This window comes from Xiphophorus hellerii, chromosome 19, assembly GCF_003331165.1.
Source record: "Xiphophorus hellerii strain 12219 chromosome 19, Xiphophorus_hellerii-4.1, whole genome shotgun sequence".
NCBI classification, from domain to species: Eukaryota; Metazoa; Chordata; class Actinopteri; order Cyprinodontiformes; family Poeciliidae; genus Xiphophorus; species Xiphophorus hellerii.
In genome coordinates, this window is record NC_045690.1 from 16,742,221 (window position 1) to 16,767,946 (window position 25,726).

The 25,726-nt window shown below is 41.6% G+C and overlaps 1 protein-coding gene across 8 annotated transcripts in view; it reads left to right on the top strand.

Moving 5' to 3' along the window:
• Positions 1 to 25,726, top strand: part of meis2a (Meis homeobox 2a) — a 93,125-nt gene that overhangs the window by 54,350 nt on the left and 13,049 nt on the right. For all 8 annotated transcript variants that reach the window (XM_032546700.1, XM_032546696.1, XM_032546697.1 and 5 more), the window contains exon 9: positions 6,892 to 6,968. In XM_032546700.1, coding sequence (XP_032402591.1) covers positions 6,892 to 6,968 — 77 coding nt within the window. The remainder of the gene's footprint in view (positions 1 to 6,891; positions 6,969 to 25,726) is intronic.

Below are 25,726 nucleotides of genomic sequence, written 5' to 3' on the forward strand. Positions count from 1 at the left end.
ATCTCTTAGAGTGTGTGTGCGCGCGTGGGGGTGCTTGTTTGTGTGTGTGTGTGTGTAATCAAGAGGGCAGGCAGCCGGGTTGAGTCATTGAGTCATGCGGCATTCTTGCCCCATTTCTGACTGTTGTCAGGAAGCAATGTAGTTCCTAGAGAAATAAAACAAACCCCCTGTGATACATCCCACCTCTACCTTACAAAAGTCTGCAAAAGAAGGGGAAGAAAGCAAAAAATACAGTATGATACAAAATGTATATGACACTAAAAAGACATTGTTTCTACTTTTTCTCATATGCTGTCATACAGTGGCCTGCAAAAGTATCAATGCCATTTTAATGTCTTTAACCTCAGATTCTTTTCTTGGGGCCTTGTCTGCAGTAATCTGGGCACTGCTCTGGTCTCTCAGGATGAAGAAAGAGATGAGCCAAAAAAAGGACACCGGTCTGTTAATGTTCAGACCCTGACCCTAAATTCACCATTCAAACTACCCAGATTCTCAGATTTAAGAACCTAAGATTCTTCTAGGGGGGGTTTCTATTCTTTTTTTCTGGGAGTAAGAGTTGTGAAGTGGAAGGAAAGTTATACAGTACATTGTTTTTAGTTTTTTCATTTTCTTAAATCGTAAAATAAAAATTTTGACTCCCTTTAACAAAATCCAGTAACCTCCCTTTAAAAGTCACCTGTATCGACCTAAAGACAACATCCCCACAGTGAAACATGGTGGTGGCAGCATTATGCTGGTGGGATACTTTTCTTCATCAGGGACAGGGCAACTGATCGGAGATGACAGGAACATTGACAGAGGTAAATGCAGGGTAATCCTGAAAGGAAAACTGTTACAAGCTGTAAGAGACTTGAGAATACAACGGAGGTTCACCTTCCAGAAGAAAAGTCTTTCAAAACATACAGCCAGTGTTATTTTTATGTGAGAACCTGTGCCAGGACTTAAAAATTGTTGTCCACAGATGTTCTCAATCGTCCTGGAGAGCCAATGGCCGGTAATTTCCTCACTATTTTGCAGAGAAAATAGGCCAAACAAACACATTCTCCTCCTATCATAACAAGTACAGGTAGGCTGAGTGCATGGTAAATGCTCTTCACTGTGCTGTGATTGTTTTTGATTTGAAAACTTATGCTAAATTTATTTGACATATCTGTTTGATCTTTCATTAATGCTGATATGCATTCAATCTCATTGTCATTTGTCAAAGAATCCCAACCTAATATTATTAACTATGACAACTTCATATTTAAAATATGCCAATCTTAGCCCTGCTCCATGCAGAATCCATATTAAAATGTCATTCCTTCATTTGTTCCTGACAGTGAATATTATTATCATCCTCCAGTCACTTTGATTAAAAACAAATATGATTCCAATCAAAGTTTGAATGCAATATTTCTCCAGAACTTGACACAATAAGTCATAATAGAACTGCTCAATGATTACAACACAAGGAAAATAACCTGGTAAAATAATATTTTGCATGTTTATTTTCCAAAATAAACAAACAATTCAACTAAATAGAAGATAAAAGCAGATGATCTGAAATCGCTATCCAACAAACAGCATAACTGGGATCTAATCACAGAAGTCATCCTGAGCAAATCCTTTGTGTTGCCATGGCACTGGGGGTAAACAGCCAATGGCCTGTGATTTCCTGGGAGTCATTAGCATGGAATAGGTTTGCAAGCCACTGCAACCTTTTGACCTGGCTCCATAACTCATGTCACACACTGATGATGTAATTAATCAATGGAGGTCCACCGGCGGCTCCTGTGAGGGGGGCTGCATGATCAGTGGGTGGAGTGGAAGCATCAGAGCTGGGAAAGTGGTGGGGGTTGCACGGAGCAGTTGGGATAATGATCGGGCTGTGGGGTTTGATGACGGCTGCAAATAGGTGTCAGGAGAGTACAAAAGTGATATATAGCAAACTGGGTGTTGAATGAGTAGATGGGAGTCAGCATGGGCGAAAGGTGTGCTGTGAAGTAAGAGTGGTCCAGCAGTACATGTGGTTATTATGTGTGGTGTGTGTTAAAATGCCAAGCTGGGCTCAGGGGGAGTTTAAGGACCGTACCCAGCAGATGATAGAGCTACCTCAGCTTGTAATGTTCAGAAACCAATGGGGCTATTACTTCCAGGCTTATCAGAGAGCAGGGAGCACATCAGACCCTGCAATTTAGCCAGTAGTCAGTCACACATACAAATATGCAGACATAGCTCGATGCGTTGATGAATGGCAGAGTGTGATCTGCCTGTGCAGATTGTCAGAACGAGGCTACGTGTCTTAAAATAGATCGCATCGCATGTCTTTTTGTTTTAAATGCATTTCTATATAATTAACAGAGTGGTTTCAGCTTAACAGTTGCACCAAGACAAATTGAAATTGACCGAAATCATTTGCAGACTGTTATTACGCCTTGCAGTAAAACCTTGTAAGGATATTGGCTTTGGTGTTTTTAACGGAACATATTGAATGGATCCGAAGCTGTTTGGGAGGTTATCAATACTCTTCCTGTTCTTCCAGTGTGTTTGTGTTTCGGTCAGTAAATAGAACATATTAGGGGTGACTACTTTCTTTTCCGAGCCTAAGATTTTTTTTGTGTGCTTATTGGCTGATTACCAATTACCAGATTTACTTACGATTACCATTAACGGATTAGTTTGAGGCCTAAATAGTAATTTCTCATATTTTTACAGCAGTCTATCTTACTGTGTCTGAGTAATTGGTCTTGAATCATTAAATATGCGTGTGTATAAGCATCACTGGAAAGGTGAACTCTTCAGGATGCAGAGAAAACTATTACCTTTAGTTGTGTGTGATTGCAAAGGTGCTTTGGATAAGAATTTATACCATATTAAACCTTTTTCCTATTTCTTCAGGTTATGCACATAAAATAATATATTTTATTGGGATTTTATGTTTTTGACTTGAAAAGAAAATAAACGAATAAATACATTTATCCTCTTGTATTTATTTAACTCCATTGTATTTATTCAACTCCATCAACACTTTGTAAAACTATCCTTGGCTATAATTACAGTTACAAATTGTCTTTACCATCTTGACACATCTTCACCCTGACACTTTCGGCCAATTCATCTTTGCAAAACAACTCAGGATCACTCAGAGAGATTGGAGAATATTCATTTTTAAGTTTCAGAAGTTATACTTGTTATATACATGTATATGCTTTCAATATATAAACCATTTCACTTTAGCTCTGACGATATGTTCAGGGTCATTGACCTGCTAGAAGGAGAACCTCCACTCCAGTCTCTACTATTCAGAAGCCTCTAGCAGATTTTTTTTCATGGGATCCCTCTGGGTTTTGCTCCATTCATCTCCTCATCAACTCATATTAGATTTTGACCCTGCTGATGAAAAGCATCAAGATGTTGCCACCACCATGTTTCACTGAGGGAATGAGATTTTCATAATTTTTCACATTAGGGATATTGTTCTCTAGTTGAAGTATCTTTCACCACACAATTATGTATTTCTTATTTTTGTCTGCAGTAGAAAATCCCACTGAAATGCATCATGGTTTGTGGTTGTAACGTGTAAACCTGTTGCAAAGGTTTAAGGGGTGTGAGTGCTTTTACAAGACACTGTGCCTTGTGTGCAAGTCTGGAAGTGCATCTGTGAAAACGTCTTGCAGGATTGCAAGGAGAGGAAGGAAGATCGTAGAGAGCTGGAGAAGGAATGAGTTAAAGGGTGAGAGCTGGAAGAGGCATGAGCTGGACAAAATAGGATTTTTTTTCTTTTACTGTCATGTCTATGCGGTCAGAGTAAATCTCCTTACTCAGGGGTTTTGTGTGCAAGGGGGCTTTAACGTCCCCACTCTCCTTGATGAGACATCTTTCTTGTTTGTTCAAACCATTCATTACGTGGAGGCTGCTGGACGAGCTGTGCCGCTGGCCGGCGTATTTATCACCAGGCTAGAGCGCGCTTTGGCTGACAGTAGGCGATTGATGACCAGGTCTGGGCCTGAGAGGCTGAAGAAGCCTTAATACAATGTAAATGACCCACTCCCATTTCCAATCTAGGCTAAACCTGAACCCCATCCCTGCCAAGGTATCTTTACCTAAGAATCTGCCTGTGGTTTCTGTGCACATGTGCATATTTCTGTGCTTGCTCCGTTACATATGCAAGAGAATTTAGATGAACACAATGGAAGCATAGAAATTTTAGGGGTGTGGGAAAACAGGCTGTACTCCTGAATCACGTTGCTGTCGAGAGGATGTGCACAAATAAGGCAAACATGCAGATGCATAGACGTCTATTTTCTCTCTACACCAATGCATCTTCTCTTTGTATGCACCTTCATTTGTGCATACACACACAGACACACGCACCCGTACGCACAATAACTCTGTCACTGCTAGCCAAGGAAATGTCAGCACCTGGCAATCAAAAATTGTATTTCTATGCAAGCATTATCATTGTCCCTTAGTTAATGATTTTAGCATATTAAAAGGGTCTGTGTACACAAGTACAAATCAGATTAATCCTCCTCTGCGGCGGGGACTCATTATTTGTCCAATCTGAGTCTTGTTTGGTATTAATTGTGCACATTCCTTGAACCATATTTTTAATCTATCCTTTAATTAAAACATTGAAACAGGCAGGACTACCTGAAAAATGAAATCCTCCTCCACACCGACATGACTTCACACTTACATCAATTATTTCCACAGTAAATGAGAAAATGCTTCTTGAGCAACTGTTATCACGTCGTGTTAAAATTGGATTCAATTAGCACAAGCCAGTGGAGCATTACCGGCTGTAGAGTTTGCTTTCTTGATGAGCTTGAGAGCTGAAATGACGAGGCCAAAGTTTTGATGATTGGAGGTCGTGCTTTTTTTTTTTTTTTTGCTGGAAGAAGGGGAATGTGTGTCAGTGATGCCTGAAACCATCTGAAAATAGAGAGGGATTTAAACGTCACCTTTTCAAAAAGAATTTTTCTTTGTTTTGATTTGCAGGTGTCATGCCTGTGAAGGTTTTTATGTGCCTGTGTGTATTTCTGTTTGCACATGCTTTGGGTGTGCATGCACACGGGCTGAATGAAACACATAGTGTCTCATTTGTTTCGTTTGCGTGCGCCCCGACTCTTAATCTGGCCCTTAAAGACATCTGTCACCAGCGATCACTGTTGTTTTGTCATGCTTCATAGCAGGCCCAGAGGGAGCGAGGCAGCCCAAGGTCTGCCATTTATATCAACCAATGTTTTTTAGATTGGACCTGACACAAATAGTTTCATTGCAGCCCTTGTCGGAGATTTCCATTTTCAGGTAAAAAATGCTGGCAGAGCTGTAGAGGAGATTTCACAGTATTCAGTTCCTTTGGCATTAGCCTCTATTCAGCTGCTCTCTGTGAAAAAGCCACCACTAGGATACATGTCAGACATTCAAGGAAGGATAAATGTATTTGCTGCAAATCTGCTCCCACTCATTTTGTTGCCTGGTATTATGAAAGGATTCTCAGACACTACAATATCTGCGTTGGGCCAGCTGCAAAGTCTTGTCAGCCTGCGTATGTCTGTTAGAGTCTTCTTTAGCTCTGCGTGCAACACATATGTTTAGTATACACACTACATATGTTGAAGTTCTTTTTTTTGTCTGTGTGGGCGGCCAGGGGATTTAAAATGGGGCTATCATAACTGACACTTTTGACAAACTTGTTCGACCAGCTCTGACTGGTTTAACACTGAATTTTGAGCGTGATTGTGTGCGAGAGGGGGTGAAAGCATGCATCCTGAATGTCCATACCGTGTAAGGGAGTGGCAGGGTTGGGTGGAGGTCACAAGTAGGTGCAGTCTTAGATTACACAATGCAACAAACGCAGGAGCATATTGCATGCATACAACAATGTGCAGCAGCATGCAACATGAGTCACACAGCCCTTTTAACTCTTCCAGATTTTGCCATGTCATAAAGACAAACCCCATGTTTTTGATTGAGGTTTTTATGTAATGAATCAAAGTAAAATATTGCATGCATTAGTGTACGGTGAAAGATGGTATTGACAGCATTATGGTTTTGAAGTACAAAAACAAACCTTTTTGAATATATTTTTACCATCTGACCCATTCTTCTTTGTAAACCATTTTAAGTTCATTCACTTTAGATGAGCTACATCTCTGAATATCAATCTTTCAATTTTACCATAGATTATTTGTTGAATTTAGCTCTGGACTTTGACTGAGTCATTCTTTTTGTAGCCCTAGCTGTATGTTTATGGTAGTTGTTCTACTGGAAGGAAAACATCCACCCTGCCTCCAGGATTTCAGAGGCTGTATTAAAGTAAAGTCACCCAAACATCTACTTTGACCAGCAGATGTCCCTACTCAAAGAAGTTACCCCTACTGCATGATTCTTGCACCACCATGTTTCAGTATGGGGGTGGTCTCTTTAGGCTGATGTGCACACAGTGTTTTGCTTATAAGCCAAAATGTTTAGCTTTTTCTCAAAAAGCAAACTGAATTTCTTATAACTTTGTTCTGTTCACGCTCCCATAAAGGCCTTTGTGGAATAGTTGTTATCCTATGAGGTGTGGATCTCTGCAGCTCTTCCAAAATAATAATAGGTATCCTGGTTTCCTGCTTCTCCGATTAATCAGGAGACCTAGTTGAGCTATTAATTTAGGTGTAGAATGAAGACTTCTTAGACTTGCACTTCTGCCATATCCTCCCATTTTCCTTTTACTTAGCTGTTTATGCTCCTCTTCAATTTGGTCTCTCACATAAAAGTGATAATACATTCAGGTTTGTGGCTGAAATACTTTGAAAACAAGTATGTTCATGTGTTAATTTCCTAGAAATGCCCATGCTTCTGTTATGTCAAAGCAGCTCATGTTTGTTTGTGTTTGTCTCTGTCTGTTTCCTCCTGCAGCATCCATACCCCTCTGAAGAGCAGAAGAAGCAGCTAGCCCAAGACACGGGCCTCACCATCTTACAAGTAAACAACTGGTGAGTTAAGATTTCCTCCTTCCCTATCTCCGCCACCAGCATCGCTCTGCCTTTCATTCTCAAAAGCCTTTGCCTCCATGTCTACCCACCAGCCATGACGGCTAATACTCCTAAAGTGTGAAAACCGTTTATGTACATCCCTCCCCGCCATACATAGACACACACACTCACAAACAGTGACAACCTTTGTGGCATTATTATGTTTGTTTGAGCTACCAGGATGTGCCAGTGTTATTGGTACAGTGTTCTGCAGCTGAGTCTGTGATCTTTGCGGGTTTGATGTATATATATATATATATATATATATATATATGCTTCTTTCAGTATATCCAACTATATATATATATATATATATATATATATATATATATATATATATATATATATATATATATAGTTGGATATACTGAAAGAAGCAGACAGAGATCATAAGCTGTCCCTACAGCTCCCATGTCTACCGCACCCTTTATCCACAAAAAAAATAAAAATAAGATATATATATATATATTCCAAGCTCTGCCACGAACACCCCACAACAAGCAAAACTGCCTTCCACCCCCTCCCCGTTTTACATGAGCTATATGGTGGATTAAGGTTTTGGTGGCCTGGCCAGCAGGGTCTTTGTAGATGGCTTAGCACATAACTGGGGGTGGTGGATTAAATAAAATGATCACAGAAGCAAAGAAATGATACAGGAATTACTTATCAAAATACTAGCCCAGGTTTTATCTGCGGCTTAATTTGGTTCAGTACATTCTCAGGCTGATGTTCAGATTAATTGAACTGACAGCCTCCTTTCAAAATTTCCAGGAAGGTATTTGCACGGATTTCAGGTCTTACACAAACTTAATTATATGGAACCCCATTTTATCATTCTAATTCCATGTAGTGGGGGTTCTATTTACAAATGACAAGTCTGTGCCTTTTATTCACAGCTTTCCTTAATATATTTATCAAAGCGGGTTCATTTACAAAGTGCTCTATCTGTTGGATACAGGCAGGCCGACATTAACGAAGCTTTTAGGTTTATCAGCCTCGCAGCCTGACAAGCCACCCGAGGGTCAATTGATTTTTTGGTTCTGTGATTCATTTTTTTCCCTCATTTTTACTGGATCACAATGAGAAACATGCCTGCAGAATTAGCCGGGTTTGTCAGCCTTATCTATCAGCCACCCACCCCCCACATCCCCCAACGCCTCCCTTCCTCTTCCCCCCTCAAAAAAACCCCCAACCTAAAATGGCTCTGTCTCTTTCACACACCCTTTTGCTTTATTCCCTTGTAGCCAGGGGAAGTCAAGCTACTTAAATTGGCCACAGGAATCGTTGTTATCAGACTTTAATGCACCCTACAGTGTGGATAGCATTTCAATTACACCAGTAACCAAAGATTAGACCCCGCTTGCCTGTTTCATGCCTCATGCCACGTTGTGCACCTTACCTACAGGAGCAGAAAATTGAGTTGCCTTGCCTATGTCATGGTGATTAATGTAGAAATACTCAGCTAAACTGGGAGGAGAGAGACAGAGTAACAGATAGAGACATAGACAGATATAGGCAGAGTCCCTGACTTATCTTTAGTCATGAAATTTAAGCATCAGATTTATCTTACCCGAGCACAATTTTTTGAAGCCTTGCAAAAGTATTCATGCTTTTTTATTTTCTTCTAATTTTGTCACATATTGTCCACAAACTTTGAAACAAGAGAATTAGGTTAATCTGATGAAAAAGAATATATATTCTACAAGGGTTTTCTGTCATACATCAACACACGGTAGAATTGTGAAGTGGAAGAAACCTATAAAATGATTTATAGGTAAAACTCTAAAAAATTAGTTATGCTTGTGTACAATAGGTTATAGAATCACCTTTTGTTGCAATAACAGTTGGATGTGTTTTTCAGGTGTTCACCAGCTTAGCACATGTACAGTGTATTTTTTAATTTTTTTTGCAAAATATCTGAAACTCAGACTGTGTGGAGAGCTTCTGTTAACTCATAATGTGGATTAAAGTCTGGACTGTGACGTGGTCAGTCTACCAGGTGAGGATGGGCTGATCTCAACCATTCTGCTGTAGCTCTTGCTGTATGTTTAGGGCTTTTGCCCTGCTAAAAGGAGAGTCTCCACCTCAGTGTCACAGTTTTATTCATACAAAAAATTAAGGTCATGCTATTATTTTTCTGTCCACTTCAAATGTAGGCACTACTTATTTTTAATCCATCACATAAAATCCCAGTAAAACAGAAGGAAGTCTGTGGTTGCAATGTGACAAAAAGTGAAAATGTTTAAAGGGTATAGAAGGGTTTGCAAGGTGCTGCAAATTTATGTGCATATGTATCAATGTAAAATTATCTACACATGGTCATGAAGTTGAAAAATGGCACAATAGCTGCACGAATAAACTTTCACATGGAGTAAAATGTTTCTAACTAATATAAATAAGGCACAAATGAAGAGAAGAATCTTGTACTGCAAGGCCATCAGTACTTTACTCTGAGTTTTGTCAGCACAGGATGCTTCCACATTAAGGGATGTGTTACAGGGAAGGAGAGGCGAAAGGATGACGTTTTCCATATCTTACTTTCCATGCCAGTAATTTACAATGTTCTGTGCTGATTTATTTCTGGTTCTACTCGGCCCTTATACGGCCCATATGGGGATCACTTGAAGCATTTCTGTGTTATAAAAAGAGAATAAAAAGAAAAAAAGAGCAGCTTTCCAAATTCCTGGCTGGCCCTCACATTGTTCTGTAGTTCCCTTTGATGCATGGCTGCTGCGACGTTACCCGGCCAAAGAGGGGCCGAGGGAGACAGAGACAGACGAAGGGAGAGATAGAAGGAGAGGATGAGTGGGGGCAGTGGATGGGAGGGGACGGCCGCCGTCTTCGGTTACCAGAGCTTTCCCTTGGGGAAAGGATGTGCTGAATCAGGGCTTTGTCCTCGGGCACAATCGCAGCCCGGTGAGGGCACAACGGCGCTCTGTGTGATAGTCAATGGACAGTGCATCTCGCTCTTTTCCCCACTTTTGCATCGTCCTCCTCCTCGCACCCGTACCTTCCCTCCCTGTACGTTAACCTGCCGCTCACCTGTACACGGAAAACAAAACCCAGATGGTTTGAAGTCTTTTGTGTTAGCACCGCCGACACGCTCCACCTGCTTCAGTATCTAGTGCATATCATTAGCTAACAGCCTCACCTGCTTGTAGCCCACACCCCATTAGCTGTTCAATGTTAATAAAGAGCAAAGGAAGAGGTTAAAGTCCACAATCGTGCCTCCCTGGTGCTGAGCAGATGAGGAGGAGGGCTCAATTGTTCTGCTAATAGTTCCAAAAGTGTGTTTGTGTTTGTGCAGGCTATGCACATTACAACAGGAAGCATTTGCACATGCACATGTGTCTGTACCCCATTAGTTAACCATAAAGTAGCGTTTTTGTTTGGTTTTTTTTGTTTGGTTTTTTCTTGACATTTGCACCCAAGACAGATTGGAGGCGTGGTCTGGAAAAGGTGAGGGCCATGTCTCCCACTGCATTGGCGTCTGCACGCTGAAACATTTACCGTTTACAGTATCTAGCCATGTATTTGCCTGTCTCAGCAGCTCCTGGTGTCCTGCTATCAGTCTGTGCTAAATGGAGCCTGACTGAATCCTTTCATGTCATAGTGTCAGACCCAGGAAGATGGGCCCTCACTCACTTCCATAAACCCACACGGCTGACTATCCCGCCATTATTTACCTCCACAGCAATGCCAATGCACAGCAGCACACACATTGTGGGGAGAGTAAAGGGGGGTTGTTTCATGAGTGTGGGAAATGACGGTGATGACAGATGACTGGGAGAAACAACATCTTAAAAAAAGGGAAGGAAATCATCCTTTCCTTATTCCCTCATCTCACAGGCAGTCATTTCTGTGGCAGAGGGAGAGGCAGAGCAAGTCAGAGAACGAATATGTCACTTCTTGGCATCTGTGATGACTGACTGCTGTGCCACTGGAGCACTAATAACAATAAAGAGGGCAGTAAGCCACACACTATTTTTACTTCTCTGCCTCCTCTCCACAGCCAAGGGGCAGGCTACATGCACAGACAGAAACACACACACACACACCCCTACGTGCACTGGGGAGAGACTCTAATTAGCGGCAGAAAGCAATACAATGAGTGAGTTATTAAGACATAGGGGCGGATCGCGGCCAACCTTTGGCCCTTGTCAGAGCACAGGTCACATGATAAGGGAAGGATATCCGCCAGACGACGGCGCCAAGCAGCCTGTGCCCATTGAGAAGATGAAATAGGCTAAATCTCTGCAGCCATTCAGGGCAAGGCATGGTGCACTGATTGTTTTCTTCAATGAAAGAAAGAAAACCATGTTCAGCAAGGTGATAAGAGAAAATAAGAAAACTATGACATAAATATTGAGTCAAAATCATGAGGGATGTCCTCCAATACTTTAGTGGTTGAGATAACAACAAGTGTAGGCGCTTGAGATCCTTTTACTTAGAGCAAAAATGAAAATGGTAAAGCCTTTATTGCCGTGAATGTTAAAAAATTATATAAAAAACATGACTTGCAAATAGATAAAAGCAATACATTGTGTATACTATTTATACTGTCACTTCTGTCATTGAGTTGCTTGAAAACTCGGTAGCTTTAAGTACCTGCTCCTCAGTATCCTTCTCCAACAAAGGGTTAACTTGGTTTGGAAAGCTGTTATAATGTTGTGAATACATTTAAAACATACAATTCTTTTCTGTGGAGCAGTTTGCTAAAGTGCTATGCTAGGTTAATGTTAACCTATTTTCTCTGTTTTGATAAATTGTCTCAGTTTATTTACATTTGGTTCCAGGTAATTATGTGTGGAGAATATGTAGAGAATATTTTATGCTTTTTTTTCTTTTTTTTAACTTTTTTTTAATTAAATTGCAAACTTTATAGACCAGTGTTTCAGCTGCTCTTGGCTCATTTATCCAGAGCAGCTGTCTGGGAATATCGCAGCACAACACATGGGTGTGGAGCTGCAGCACCCAATGCAGTCTCTTTTTCAATGTGGATGAATGTTACTGTCAACAGTGAAAAACACCAAGATTGTGAGTCAAAATCCTGATGTATTAGATTAGCCAAATATTAATAGCCTATAAAAGACCTTTTCAAGTCACACCAAAATAGGGCGTGAATATTAAAAGCTATCAGTGCTCAGCTTGGCTGCATGATTCAGCTGTGTAGCTGATTGGGTGAATTTGGGACATTCTTAAAAAAACAAAAACAAAAAAAAAACACCACAATTTATTATTACATTGCAGCCCAATCATTTTGCTTTCAGAAATTAACCTATTTATGTCAAATCTTCATTTGTCCCATATTGTGCACACACAAACTGCTCTAATATCTCTGAACTCTTTCGGTTTCCTTACAACAGGGCTCCGTCACTATTAAAATCTTTCCTTCTTTTTTCCTCCCGCTTGAACAACCGAGGTCCCTCTAAGAGTTTTTGGTTTATATCTCCAGGGGTTCATAGCTTTGTTAAGATTCATGAGCAAAACTTTTAATGATAAAACACATTTGTTAGGAGTATGTGAGAACAACATAGAAAAAGAAAGCGCGTTCCTCCAAGGGAAAAGTATTTTCCACTCCCATTTAATGCCCAACGAGACACTTAAAAACACTTGCTTTTATGATTTTTTTATGATTTTTTATGATTCTCTGGTTTGGCAGAAAAATGCACTATGAAATGCAAAATAACAATAACTAATATTTTCCAAATGTAACAAAGTTGTGAAACTGGCCTAGCTGCCTTTTTCCACATTCTTTATAAGTATTTAAGTCTTATGAATCACACACTCACAGGCTTTTGAGGTCCTCCACCCCCTCTTCACTCTCTTCATGTCTGTCTTAGATTTCCATCATTTCTTTTTTTTCTGCCACAGTGGCAGTGGCCAGTTGAAGGAAGTTGCTGGTTAGCTATCTAACTTTGACCCAGATGAAAATGTCATGCCTTTTTTTGGCAGCAATCAGGGACTCTCAAAAGCAGCCATCTCATACCCCAGACTTTCTAAATATACAGTCGGAGAGTGGAGAGGTTACAGCTCTGCGTGTGTGTGTGCGGGTGCGTGTGTACTCCACTGTGGTGCTACAGTGAGTGTATATGTGCATCTAACTAAAAGGAGAGACTATCAGGACGCTGCCAACATAGGCATCATGATCCCTCTCATTTAGGGACCACTAATTGGCAGTTAATTAGCAGAATTGACTCTGTTGTCAGATCCCAAGTGCAAGCCCCCCTACTAACACCCTCAGCCCACTAAGTTCATTTGATCTGGCTGCCTCCTTGATGCCATAATAATAATCCCATTTTATCAGTTTTGGATGAAGAAACTCGTTTGGAAAAACATATTCTCATTATTGGCACCGCCGGTACGGCGCAGACTCCCCGTCGTAGCGGGTTTCATTTTGATTTCCACTCTGTTCTGGAGTTGTCACAGATCCAAATAGCTGCTCACAGCAGAATCCAGACACATGCTTTACTCACAGGGTAAGCCATGGGAGCATTAAACAGCTGATGCTAATGTGTGCCACCGTGTTTATGTCTGCTCTAAGTGTACAGCATGTGTTGCGTGTGAGTGTGGGAGCCCTGTTGAAAATTTTCAGTGTAATTAACAGGGCCCACTCCCCTTTATCGGGCACCGGGGGCACATTGGGTCAGAGCGTGGCTTGGACACCCACCGAGGTTGCGAGGCGAGCCCGGTGCCCACCTCTCTGTGTGTGTATGATTATGAAAAACAGGTGGTGGATTTAATAACGCTGGCAATGTCGGGCGATCATGCACAAAGAAGCAAAAGAAAAAATGAATGCCTTTTTACTTGTTTTCCCATTACATAGACTCTCCAAGGCTGTGGAATTCTCCCAGCTAAGACGGCATGCAAGCAGAACGAAGCCAGACGAGGCAAGACAGAGAGGCAGAGCGCTATAAGAGACATTACAGAGAAAGCATTAGAGAGAGAGGGAGATGGAGAGAGATGGGAGGAGGGAGGTCTTTGTACTTCTCTGCTCCTTTTGGCTCTTTTATTCCTCAATGGCTTGGTTTTATTGGTGGGTCGTTTAATAACAAGGGCTCCACGTTTGAAATGAAGTCGGGCTGCGTTTGCGTGGGCAGGCCTCTTCCTTTTAATTTTTTCAATTATTTATTTTTTTATTTTTTTATTTTAGGACGGTAATTTTTTTGAACCAGAGGTGAGAACCGGATAAAGATTGAGAGAATACACCAGAGAGAGCGAAGGGAGCGAGAGGGCGAGAGTGTGGGAGAGGGAGGATTCAAAGAGAATACAAGGAAGGAAAGTAGGTTAATTTATTTCGTTTGTAATGCGTGAAAAAAAAAACTTTAAAAAAAAAAAGTTAGTGGTTCTGAGAAGTCAAGTGTTGGGATTCTATTTTCATGAACAAGAAGCTTAATGTGCACGGGCAGCCATAGTAAGCCTGCTAGAATCTCCCTATGCCTCAGGCCATCTGTGAGCAGAATAGCAATTTTATTACTTTGTCATTAAACCAATTTCACAGCAGTATTGTTTGTTAATGAGCAGCCGCAAACGAGCAAAGATGTCACGTACTGGAATAGCAGCAAGATTTGTGACCCAGGCACTCCTCTATCTCATTCCCTCAACCTGTGCCTCATTCTTATTCTTCCTCCTTAACATCCTTACTGTCATCCTCACCATCTCTCTGCCGTCCACCTCTTCCTCTCCATATACTCTCTGCTGTAGAGGTCCTTACCTCATAAAGGGGGAAACTGCCAAAAGATAAAATGCAAAGTCTATACAGTCGAATCCCTGTTTATGAGCTTCCATTTGTCTTTAGAGCTCATTCGTATGGATGGTTTTCAGGATGTACAATTTGAAAACCCCTTAGAATTTCTTATTATTTAGCTCTTAAACTTTACATGAGTCTTAATGACAGACATCCAAAAATACAAAGCATATGATTATCAGGGACTTTTTGTTATACTTCATAGTTGTTTACGTGTAAAGGTGGGACTAGGGCTTTTTTTAGGTGAAGTAGTGATGAATCAATCAGATTTTCATTGACTAATTTTAGTCTTTAGACTACAATTACCAGATTTCAATGTTTCTTTTTAGAATTTTAGAGATACACTGATAGGCTGGCCAGAGATTAAAGTCAGAGATTTTTTTCTAGACTGGCTCTGATTACTGATGAGCAGAGGAAATACTTAAAAAAATGAAATTGTTTTAAGTTGCTTTATTAAATAAACTGAGTAAGCTCAATTTATACCTCATCTGCATCACTGGTGGATCTACTGCCATTATTTTGATAAGGAGCAGAGGTGATGTCACACTGTGTGAGTGATGGAGATTCCCAAATGACTTTTCTTTTTGAACCTAATAAAATCATATATGAAATGATCACACTGCAGAGCTAAGAAATGGCAAAGGAATCAAATGACAATGGCTGAAGAGTAGGCTATATCCAACAGGTTTTCTTCCAACTCTTTTTGTACCTCTGACCAAATTTTTAAACATTTCACTGATACTTAAAACAGCTAGCTTTGAGTCCTTTCCCCACAGTGACAGCTTCTACACGAAGAATGCAATCTGTTAGATCTCATTTATGTTGCTTTTAGAGATCAGAAAAAAGATCATCATCTCTAATTTTAGGCAATGATCAGGGCACTTATTAGTAAGGGTCTGCTTTTACAAAGAAAGCCATGCATTTTAGCTGCTGTGAATGTCCCTTTATAGCTCGTCACTCCGTTTTACTCTCGAGGTGAGTCTGAATGGGCTCCTGGTCATTTTGTGTTTTACGACCGAGGGAGGACCTGCGACGGAGAGTGAGAGAGAATTAAACAGAGGCCCCAGAAGATCAGACAACCTGACAGAGTAGATTTGGAATAATTAGTTTTATCTGCCGGGAGAGCTAGCCGGAGGATCTGCGTGTTATCCACAGGCTACTGCGCCTCTGCAGCGATGTGATGCCAGGATGCTGTGTATGTGTTTGGGAGGAGGGCGGGGTCGGAGACACTAAGAAGGATAAAGTTGACCAGGTATAACAGAACAGCCTCAGGGTTCTGTGTGTATGTTTATGTGTGTTGGAACAGAAAAGGACAGGAGCTCCTTCTTCTGGCTGAGCTTCTTAAACTCTGTGAACCTTGATGAGGTATTTTCTCTCTGTCCAGGCATGCTCATTTTTTCACTCTTCTGTTTTTCTTCACCTCCTCCTAGAGCACGTCACCTTCCCTTTTTACTCTAGTTGATTCAGCAGCACCATGTTTTATCTTTGCTTTGTTTACGAGCTGTCACATTCAAAGAACCTCCAGCGACCTTGCTCCTACTCCTTTCAGTAAAAGTGAGTGTTTTGGGATATAAAATGGAAGAGAGTTGTAATCACATTCTTAACAACACTATGGTGTATCATTATTACCTGGTGTGTGTGTGTATAATGTGTTGGGGGGTGTGTGCGTGTGTGAGAATGTTTTCTAAAGCTGTGATTCATGGCTCCAGTGCCCTCTGTGGCTTTGAAGTGTAGGCCAATAAGACTATCATGGAAGACTCTATAAATCAATATAGTTCTTTGTCGGTTCAAGCTGCTCTATCTCAGTTCAGGCCTGTTATAGATGAGGAATCAGTTATTCTGGGAATGACTATTGTCTGCTAATGGCAAAAGCTTAGGCCTTATAGAACAACATTAAAAAGCTGAGGAGGATACAAATAACAATAGAAAGAAAAATGCAGCTTATCGGGTTATACCTGACCTACCACCCTGAATACACCATGCACACGAGTAAAATGGTGGTGGTCGCATCATGCTGTGGGATATCTTTTCTTTAGCGTGGACTGGGGAGCTGGTAAGAGTCAATGTGAAGATCAACAAAATTAAACCCAGATTAACCCTGGAAGACAACCCTGTTAGAGGCTTGAGACTGATTGAGAAGAGAAGTTTTCATTTTTGATGTTCACAGAGGCTATCTACTCAATCTGACTGAAGCAGTTCTGCTAGAAGTAAGCAAAAGATTTCTATCCCTCAATAAACAAATCTGGTATAGAGATTTCCAAAAAGACTTTTAGTTGTACTTGCCGTTAAAATTTTGCAAAATGTGCAGAAACTAGAGAGATTTCTGCACATCTCTCTAGTCTCTGAAGCTGGAACACATGCATGTTTTTAGTTCATATTTGTGGTGAGTTACAGGCAGTGGCTGCAAGCATTAGCCAAAACTAGAACATGGGTTACAAAATGTAGAGAGTCACAGAATAAGGAATTTAAATTACCTAATTCTGTATCTCCTCCCAGTCTGGATGAATATTTATTTCCCCATCATAAGTGATGATGTTTCAGTGTATTTGGTGCTGGGAATGCCTTTTGTGCTCTTGTGCGCTCAGAGGTTCTCAGCTTTTAGCTCCTGCTCCCAAAAGAGAGACTACAAGGCTCCCCTCAGTATACTCATGGGTGGAATAAAAAGAGATTTAAGAAAAAAAGTTGTCAAAAACAATGTGAAATGCTGATTTCTATTTCTTATTTCCTTCACTGCTTGTTTCAGCCTAAAGTCTTCTGTATTTTGAGGTTGTTACTGGAGAATCGCACATGACAGTTCAGAGACTCAAATTCAAGGGCCATACACCGCAGTGAAGGCTGAACTGACTGAGCCTTTGTTGTATTTGTTTAAGGCTGTCACATGTGAAGCGGGCCGGTCAAAGCTGCACACAGCCTGTGGTGGAGCTGATCTGAGAGGCAGAGGGCTCGCTTCAGGCCACCAGGCACATCACAGTCCCTGTGGTCTGCTCCACAGTGTCATCGCCGCTTCTGCCAGCAGTCCCCTCCACAAACAACAGCTATTTATATCACTAGCCTGCTGCTTGGCTTTTTAGCCCTAAACTCTGCTTCTGATCGTCCCATCCCTTCGGTGTGTGTGCGCGTGGGGGTGTGTGTGTGCTGAGGCGTATGTATGTCAAAGCAGTTATGTGCAACCGAAACGCCGATTAATTATTCAGTATGGGAAGTCAGAGGCAAGCTGCCTGCATTTAACTGATGACTCTCGTGGTCACAAATAGGTGAATTCAGAAACTCAGACATCTTTGAAATGTGCATGATAGAAACCCCTTGCGCCCTGGGAGGAAAGTAAAACGGTGGAGATTCTTTTTGGAAACATGTGCATGTGTGTGTATGCACTGAAGAAGAAGAGATTCTGCATTCAAACAAAAAAAACAAAATAAGGAGCATCCGGTTCAGCTCTCTACTACTAGCTAATTTACTTTTAAATTAAGGAAAACAAACAGTTGCAAATCCAAACAGCGCATTTAATTCTGCAAAAGGATAAGTGTTGCTGTTGGCGGGACTTTTCTTCTCTTTAAACTGAATCCATTGTAGTCGTAATGGAGAAAAAGAGGGAAAGATAGAGATGTTTGATGTGTACCAAAAGAAATAGATTGGCCTTATTTCCTGCCTGGCTGCTGAAATGCAGACACTTGTGTTGCCTAGACGATGCAGGCAATTGACACTCAATTTTGTTTGAAATATCACGCCTCTATCATGTCATTATCAGCCTCCCCTGGTAATCCACAAAGCCACCCTGTTTGATATCTGACAATAAGGGGGAGTCACGGAGTCACTGAATCTCTCACTCGATTACCAGGCACAGGGAGGAAAAAGAGGTTGAGAATAAAAGGGAGCATAAGATGACAGAGCAGGAGACAAAGAAAGGGGTGAATGAAATAAGAGATGGAAAGATAATGCAAGAGAGACGGAGAGGCTTAAAAAAGCCAAGTATTTGTATGATAGCGGGGGGAAAGTGTCTGAAAATGGAGATTATAACTGCCCTCCTCACACAGGCGCACAGAGGTGGCATTGTGTGGGGGACGGGGAGGGAAGGGTGGAAAATGTGGGCAAGTGGGGTGGCACACTTCCCAACTGAGAAAGTGAGGTGTTCTTGTAAAAACACCCACTTATCTGAAGAACGCTGATGGATAGGCTGGTGTAATGATAGTCTCTCTACTCCAGTGTGTGTGCGTGTGAGAGAGAGACAGTTTGTGAGTAAGCCTTTTCTGGAGCTGCATGAAGGCAGGATGCCCTCATCCACTCATGAGGTGAGAAACTGGCTCCTGAGGAGTGAACCTTACCTCCCAGCGCTGACAGCCTCTGTCATACTCCATGTGCTGCAGCCTATTACAGGGGGCTAATATTGACTTAGCCACACTCAGAAAACAACAACAAAAAAACTACCAAACTGTTTGTACCATAGATTTAAGGCAGGCAGAAAATATTGCTTGCACACATATACACATTATTGGGGTGCTGCTTTAACAGAGTGGGTGTTCATATGGAAGTACTCTCCCATTAAGTAAGGTGTAGGTCAACTTTTCTTGTAACTTCCTTATCTACAGTGACTTGTCAACACTCCACACCCATTTGTCCTTTTTCCATTTTATCATGCTATAACCACAGTCTAAAAAGTTTGGGGGGCGTTCACGTTCACCCCTTTGACTTTGATACCCCTTAGATAAATATGAATGTAATCAAATCCCACATCTGTGTAGTTTAATCTCAGAATGAGCACAGCTCTTCTGTGAAGGCCTCAGTAAACATTAGTGAACAAAAAGCATCATGAGGACCAGGGAACATAGCGGACAGTTCAAAAATAGGAAAGCGTACAATTGAAAATGTACTAAAACATGGCTTTCCACCTGATCTTCAAGAGGGCAGGAATCATAGAAGCAGCCAATAAATGCACAGTTTCTCTGGAGGAGCTGCAGAGACCCACAATAGGAAGTGAGGCAAGAAAGAAGTCATTGTTTATAGAACGCTATAAGGAGTCCCACTTGCTGTTTGGCATGTCGCATGAGGATGACACACCAAATATGAGGTGCTGTGGTCAGATGACATCAAGGTTATTTGTTTTGGCCTATATGCAATGATAAAAAGCAACACTGATCTGTTGATTTTTTTTTGGTAAAGGAATGAGAGACCATTTATACAGAGGTTGATGACAAGATAGGAGGAGCTACTGAGACTTTCAGTTTCAAATAAACACCACATTAACAAAATAAATATACTGGGGTTTGTGGTTGTAATAATAATTTTTAGAAATAAAAGTTGAAAGGGTGTGAATACTTTTGGGAGCTACAGTATTAACGTGCAGAAATACTCTCTGGCAGAGGTACCAACCTCTGAAGAATAGAAGGTTAATATGAGAAAAAAACCAAAGGTCAGACTGGTAGAAAGAGAAAAAAAGATGTGAGGCTGTACTTCTTTCTTACATCAGAAAAACTGGTAGAGCTAGGGCAGGTTAGCCACGCTAGGTTGCTACAATAAGGCCTCTTTCATACAGGTGTGTTGACGCCTGGGGCAGACTTGGCCCCAGTCCATTCTATTCACCTTGGCTGATTTAAACAATAACTATCATATCTCTTAAAGGAAAAAGGAGGGTAAAGCGTCAAGCAGGAGATGCCTAAGAGCTGTGTCGAGGCCAAGAAAAACCCCCGCTGACATTGTCAGAGCTTGTTGGTGCTGTGGTGAGGAAAAAAAAGATTGTTTTTTCTCTCTTTCTTTTTTCTAAACCCCCTCTCCATCATAACCCCCACATTTTTTTTCCTCCTCTGCTTTCTCACCCTCCACTTCTGTACTAGATTGAGAGTTTTTGTGCCGTAGGACAGAATGTGGTGAGGAGACAGAGGAACAAAGTGCTGCTGTGTGGAGCAGCAGCTGCTGCTTGCCGGATCAAAGGGGCAACAAGCGTGGTCTTCCTGGTCCGACACTTCTCTGGAGGTGTTTGACGGACAGTCAGCAGCTGGGGCCGCACAGCCCGCCCTGTAGGGGTCAGGCCGCTGGACTACAGGGCCCAGAGCTGACATGCCCTCTCTGGACAAGGGGAAGAGGGGAGACGGTGCTAGATGGGGAGGGCAAACAGCAGCAGGGATGTCTATGTTTATCTCGTTTTGTTGTCTTTCTTTCTGCTTTAAAAGACAGAGACAGTTTAGGGATTTCTCTTTAACTCATTCGTCGGTTCTAGCCTCGTTTTAGACTTAAACCATCAGTAGCCAAGCACCGCAGTTCACACTGCAGCGCTCCAGCTCTGCGATGCAGAGGATCAGAGCTGGAAAAGGGAAAAGGAGCACAAGCGTGCCGCAGTGCTATTGATTTATTTTAATTAGCTCCTCGTTAAATCCTGTCAGTTTCCAACACAAATATATAATTCTTTGTCTGATTTTCCACTGGAGTCTTAATGACTCGTACTCCCCGGGTTTCTGAGAGAAATGACTTGTGCAGCTCGACTGACGGAGCAATGCAAATGTTAGTCATATAGGGCAGAGGGTGGTGTTGGGGGAGGAGGGATGCCGCAAATGGGCGATGAATGGAGTAATAAAAAGGAAAAGAAAAACAGGTCAGTGAAAGTCCATGGAACAGAGGTGAAACAGTCCCCCTTTCAGACGGAGACAAAAGATTGTGTGTGGGGTTGCGTGGGGGCGCTGTGGATGGGAGAAGGAAAGATAGACGGAGGTAAAACTATGTAAACACAGTGGTTGTCCCAAATTTAGGCCCTCTCTGACGTTTCCAAAAAAAAAAAAAAAAAAAAAACCTGCTCCTGCCTCATTCTGCTTCACATCTGCACTAAATCAAACATGGGGGTGAGGTAATGTTCACCCGACATACATCCAACAACGACTCCTGCTTTAGCTTAAAGCGGAAAGTCATGAAGAAAAAAAAATTGAGGATACGATGAGTTTGAAGAAGCTTCCTTTTTCTGTTCCAGCACTTCTCAAACTTTTTATGACCAGTACCACCTCGGAAAAGTCAGACTTTTTTTTTTTTTTTAAATGCCACCATTCTCAAAGATTTTAATGCAGTCATACAATTGGATCTGGATCTCTTCAGTCCACAAAGATCCATTTAAGTTAGAATTCAAAAGGGGGGGACAACAGAGGTGTCTCTTTTTTTCCCTCCAATCTAAAAATACAGCAATGACTACCATGCTTATGAAATGTGTCGAACATAAAAAAAAAACAAAAAACGTTTGTCTGCACTGTTCATCTCATTAAATTGTGTTTAAAGTGTGGCCCACAGACCATTTATGGCCCCCAGAAAGATTTTGTGGCTCCGCTATTCAAAGTTTTTACATATTTTGGCCCATCCGTCCAGGCGGTTGATGTAGATTTTAACTGACAAATTTAAGCCTCCTTAAAGTGAAAAATGTTAAGGCATTAATATTTTATTAACCACATTTTATGTTGCTTCCATCAAAATTTCAAAGTAAATCAGAGCACAAACAACCTGTAACATTTACTCGAAAGCAGACTTTTTTGCGCCCGTTCGTAAAGTTGTGAAAGCAATAATGACTCACATCCTGTACTTGTTGCTGAGAGCAAACTAAAGATTTTGCTATACCCCAAAAAAGTGAGAAAATTGTTTTGTTTTTTCTTTTGTTTTCTACCATTGCACCATTAAGTTATTTTTGAGCAGGTAAACAAAAAAATCAAGAAAAATCAAAGTAAAGTTTTGTGTTTTTGATTAAATGTTTTTTTGTTTGTTTGTTTTTTCAGGCATGCAAGTAACTTAAGGTTGAATTACAGTGTGCTATAATAATGGCACACTGTCATCAGCTCATTAAATCTTTCACATACACACTCAGCGTGAAAGAGTACTTTACTTCATACTGGTTATTCTAGAACTCTTCTCCATAGTCTTCCTCTTTGAGATAAAGTGAAACAAAGATAAATGTGAATGAAACCTTGACATTTCCCTCTACTGTTGCTCAACATCCCAGTTAATTCACTCCTCTTTTCCACCTCAAACAATGGATTCCATTGATGACAACATAACTTCTGACTCTTGCTAAAGGCAGGCCAAGAGCCTCTAGGGGTACATATACCTCAGCTTGAGAACCATGGATCTGTTCCTAATTGGAGACATGAAGCCTGCAATCTTGATTGTTTATGATAAATTTGGTGGTCCTGCCATTTCAGCGTGGTGGAAATCTTACTGTATATGTAAATTATTATGGAGATTTTGCTGGACCTTAAGAGCTGATTATATCACTGGTGTTGACACTACAATAGATCAGCGTCGAAGATGCAGTAGCCCCAGTATCTGACCAGACCGTAATTAGTGTTTGCTTACACCTAACACACCCTCTTCATGGGGTTAATTTGCATGCACTTCCTGGTCAAAGGACACAGAGTGATTGGCCGTTTCAATAAAAGAGGAGATCAAACTGAATCCTTCCCTCTTCTGTTTCCAGTGAGCTGTAACTCAGTTGCAGGCAGTTTGGGATCTTTGTTTTGGGCTGAAGCGGAAGTATGGAAGCAATGAGCCTTAATAGGAACCAGAGGACAGTCGTGTTTGCAAGCAGTGATCATGGATTGAGCTCAGCACATTCTTGTACAGATTGTGTTGCATGTAATCTTCCTACAAGGGAGACAGAAAGGGGCCTTGGAGACTGACTGACGAATGGAAACTTCTACTCTCTTCCTTGGTTTTTGAGTTTAGAAAAATGGGCATGTTCTGGTCAACCATACAGGCAATAAACTGTCAACATCCTTGTGTTGAAATTTCCAAGCCACAATCTTTTGGAAGTTCCGCGTAGGCGCGTTCAGTGTTTCTCTGCCTCATCCAGCGTTAGCTGTGGCTCGCTTTCCTTCTTTCATCACAAACTCGTCAAACGAGTGAAACCCCGCTCTTGATTGGCGGGGTTTCGTCTCCCTCCCTCGCGCTCTCGATCTCTTGGCTGTGCTCCAGGCTAAGGTGGTTTGGCATGACAATTTTACAGCGCAGGAATGCTGACAAGACGACAGAGTTACCAGGTGTGGCTGCAAGTCAGTTAAGCAGAAACAAGGCCTCTCTGACTGACTGAGATGAGGAAATAAGAAAGAAAAGGGCAAGCCCCGAGTCAGACAGACAGGTTTGCACTGATTACATCTTTAAACTTCCAGTAACCTTCCACAGAATGTGTCAGCCTCTGTCATCTTGTGGAGTTTCTTTCTGCATAGAATAAAAATCTAAATCAGTACCATGCAAAAAAAGTATTCAAATCTCTAGCTTTTACACATTATGTCCAGGTATGACAACAGCTGGACATAATGTGAAACGTGAAGAAAACGATTAATGAATTGAAAAATGTGCCTTTATTTTCAGTTTGGTTTACTCTCATTTCCCTTAGTAAAATCCAGTGCAACCAGCAGAAGTCGCCAAGTAGCAAGCAGAGAACTAGCAACGTACATCGCTATTAATCATATAGAATCAAGATTCTCTTGTGTGACTTGAAAATAAATGTTTGCCGATGTTCTCCGTCTTGTCTGATTGAACTTCGGCTGTTTTGAAGTAAAAGAACTATATGTTAAAAGTTTTAGTTTCTATATGAGCAAACCTGTTAGACAAGCCACAAAGTATTGACTCAAAGGCACAAGCACAAATGCATTACACACTTTTCAGATCTTTCTTTTTTGAAAAAAACTAAAATATTTGAAAACTATAGATCGTTTCCCTTCTACTTAATGACCGTCTGCAACTTTGTGTTGGCCTGTCCGAATAAAGCCCTCAAAAGCAGAAGTTTGTAGTTATAATACGATGAAATGTGAGAAAGGTCAAAGGGTACGAATACTTTTTGCAAGACATTGTAAAACTGGGAAGTCTTTAATTTTCCCATGTCAAAATATGCACTAACATACAACACTGGACAAGGTAGTTAGCAGATAAAAAGCTTTCTGTGAAGCCCTCCACCTCCTCGTGTGAGAACAGATATTATTAACCAAGCATGCAGTGTTGATCCAGCCTTGTGGAGACCCTGTGCCAAGTGGACTCCTGCTGCCCTGGCTCCATCATTCATATCTGTCTGTTATTTTCCTCTGTGACTCACAAAGACACAACAGTCAGGGCCCAAAGCAAGCCTACCACTTCATATAATGGAGGAACTGGGTCCTCCGTCGTCAAGTGGAGATGCGTGTGTGTGTGTGTGTGTGGGTGCGCACGCATGTCTTGCACCGTTTAGGGGGCACGTCAGCTAGAAGAGCTACTGTGAGCCAGTTGGCAATATGCTGCGAAGAATGTGCTGACATGTGCAATACACACAGCAGCTCGGGTTCACGTGCGCGCTTCTCCAGGTTTTTTTTTTGATGTGCAACATGAAAATGTGTTCAAGGCTTATTGGCTGGACGACATTAGCTCCTTACATTAAACAGCAGTGGAGCTGCTGCTGGCCCCTCCTGCGGTGTTATACACATTCTGAGCTGTATCCCGATGAATGACCTCCTTATGACCCCTAACCCTGGCTTTAATTATTTGTTTGAAGACAGCATGGAGTTCCCATGCTGAGAGGTGCTCTGTGTACCCTCTGTGTGCATGTGTGCGTTGCCGCTCCTGCGCACTAACACTGAGCAGAGGCAGGCCGTAATAAGCCGGACCACCAGATGTAGATAATAAAACACGAGCTTTAGGCTGGAGGTTTGAAGCCAGTGTTTCCCCCCTGAGAGTCTCCTGTGTTCTGGTTAGCCTTCGGACACGCCGGCGGTGGCTGCGGTCGTATCCATGGTGGCTATGTGTCGATTTCCAGCGCGTACGTATGTTTTAGCGAGCGGTTTAGGAATTCTCGCTCCCTGTGGTCAACCTCTGTGAGTCTCTCGGGGCTCCGGGCTCATCCATCTGAGTGTCCATCCAAGCTGACTTGCCATCATCTCTAGAGGATTCTGTGTTGTTCTAAGCACACTCCATTAGCTGCTCACGGGTTGAGGGAAAACATTGTTATCAAGCCAGAGTCTGATAATCTCAATTGGCTTTACTCAGA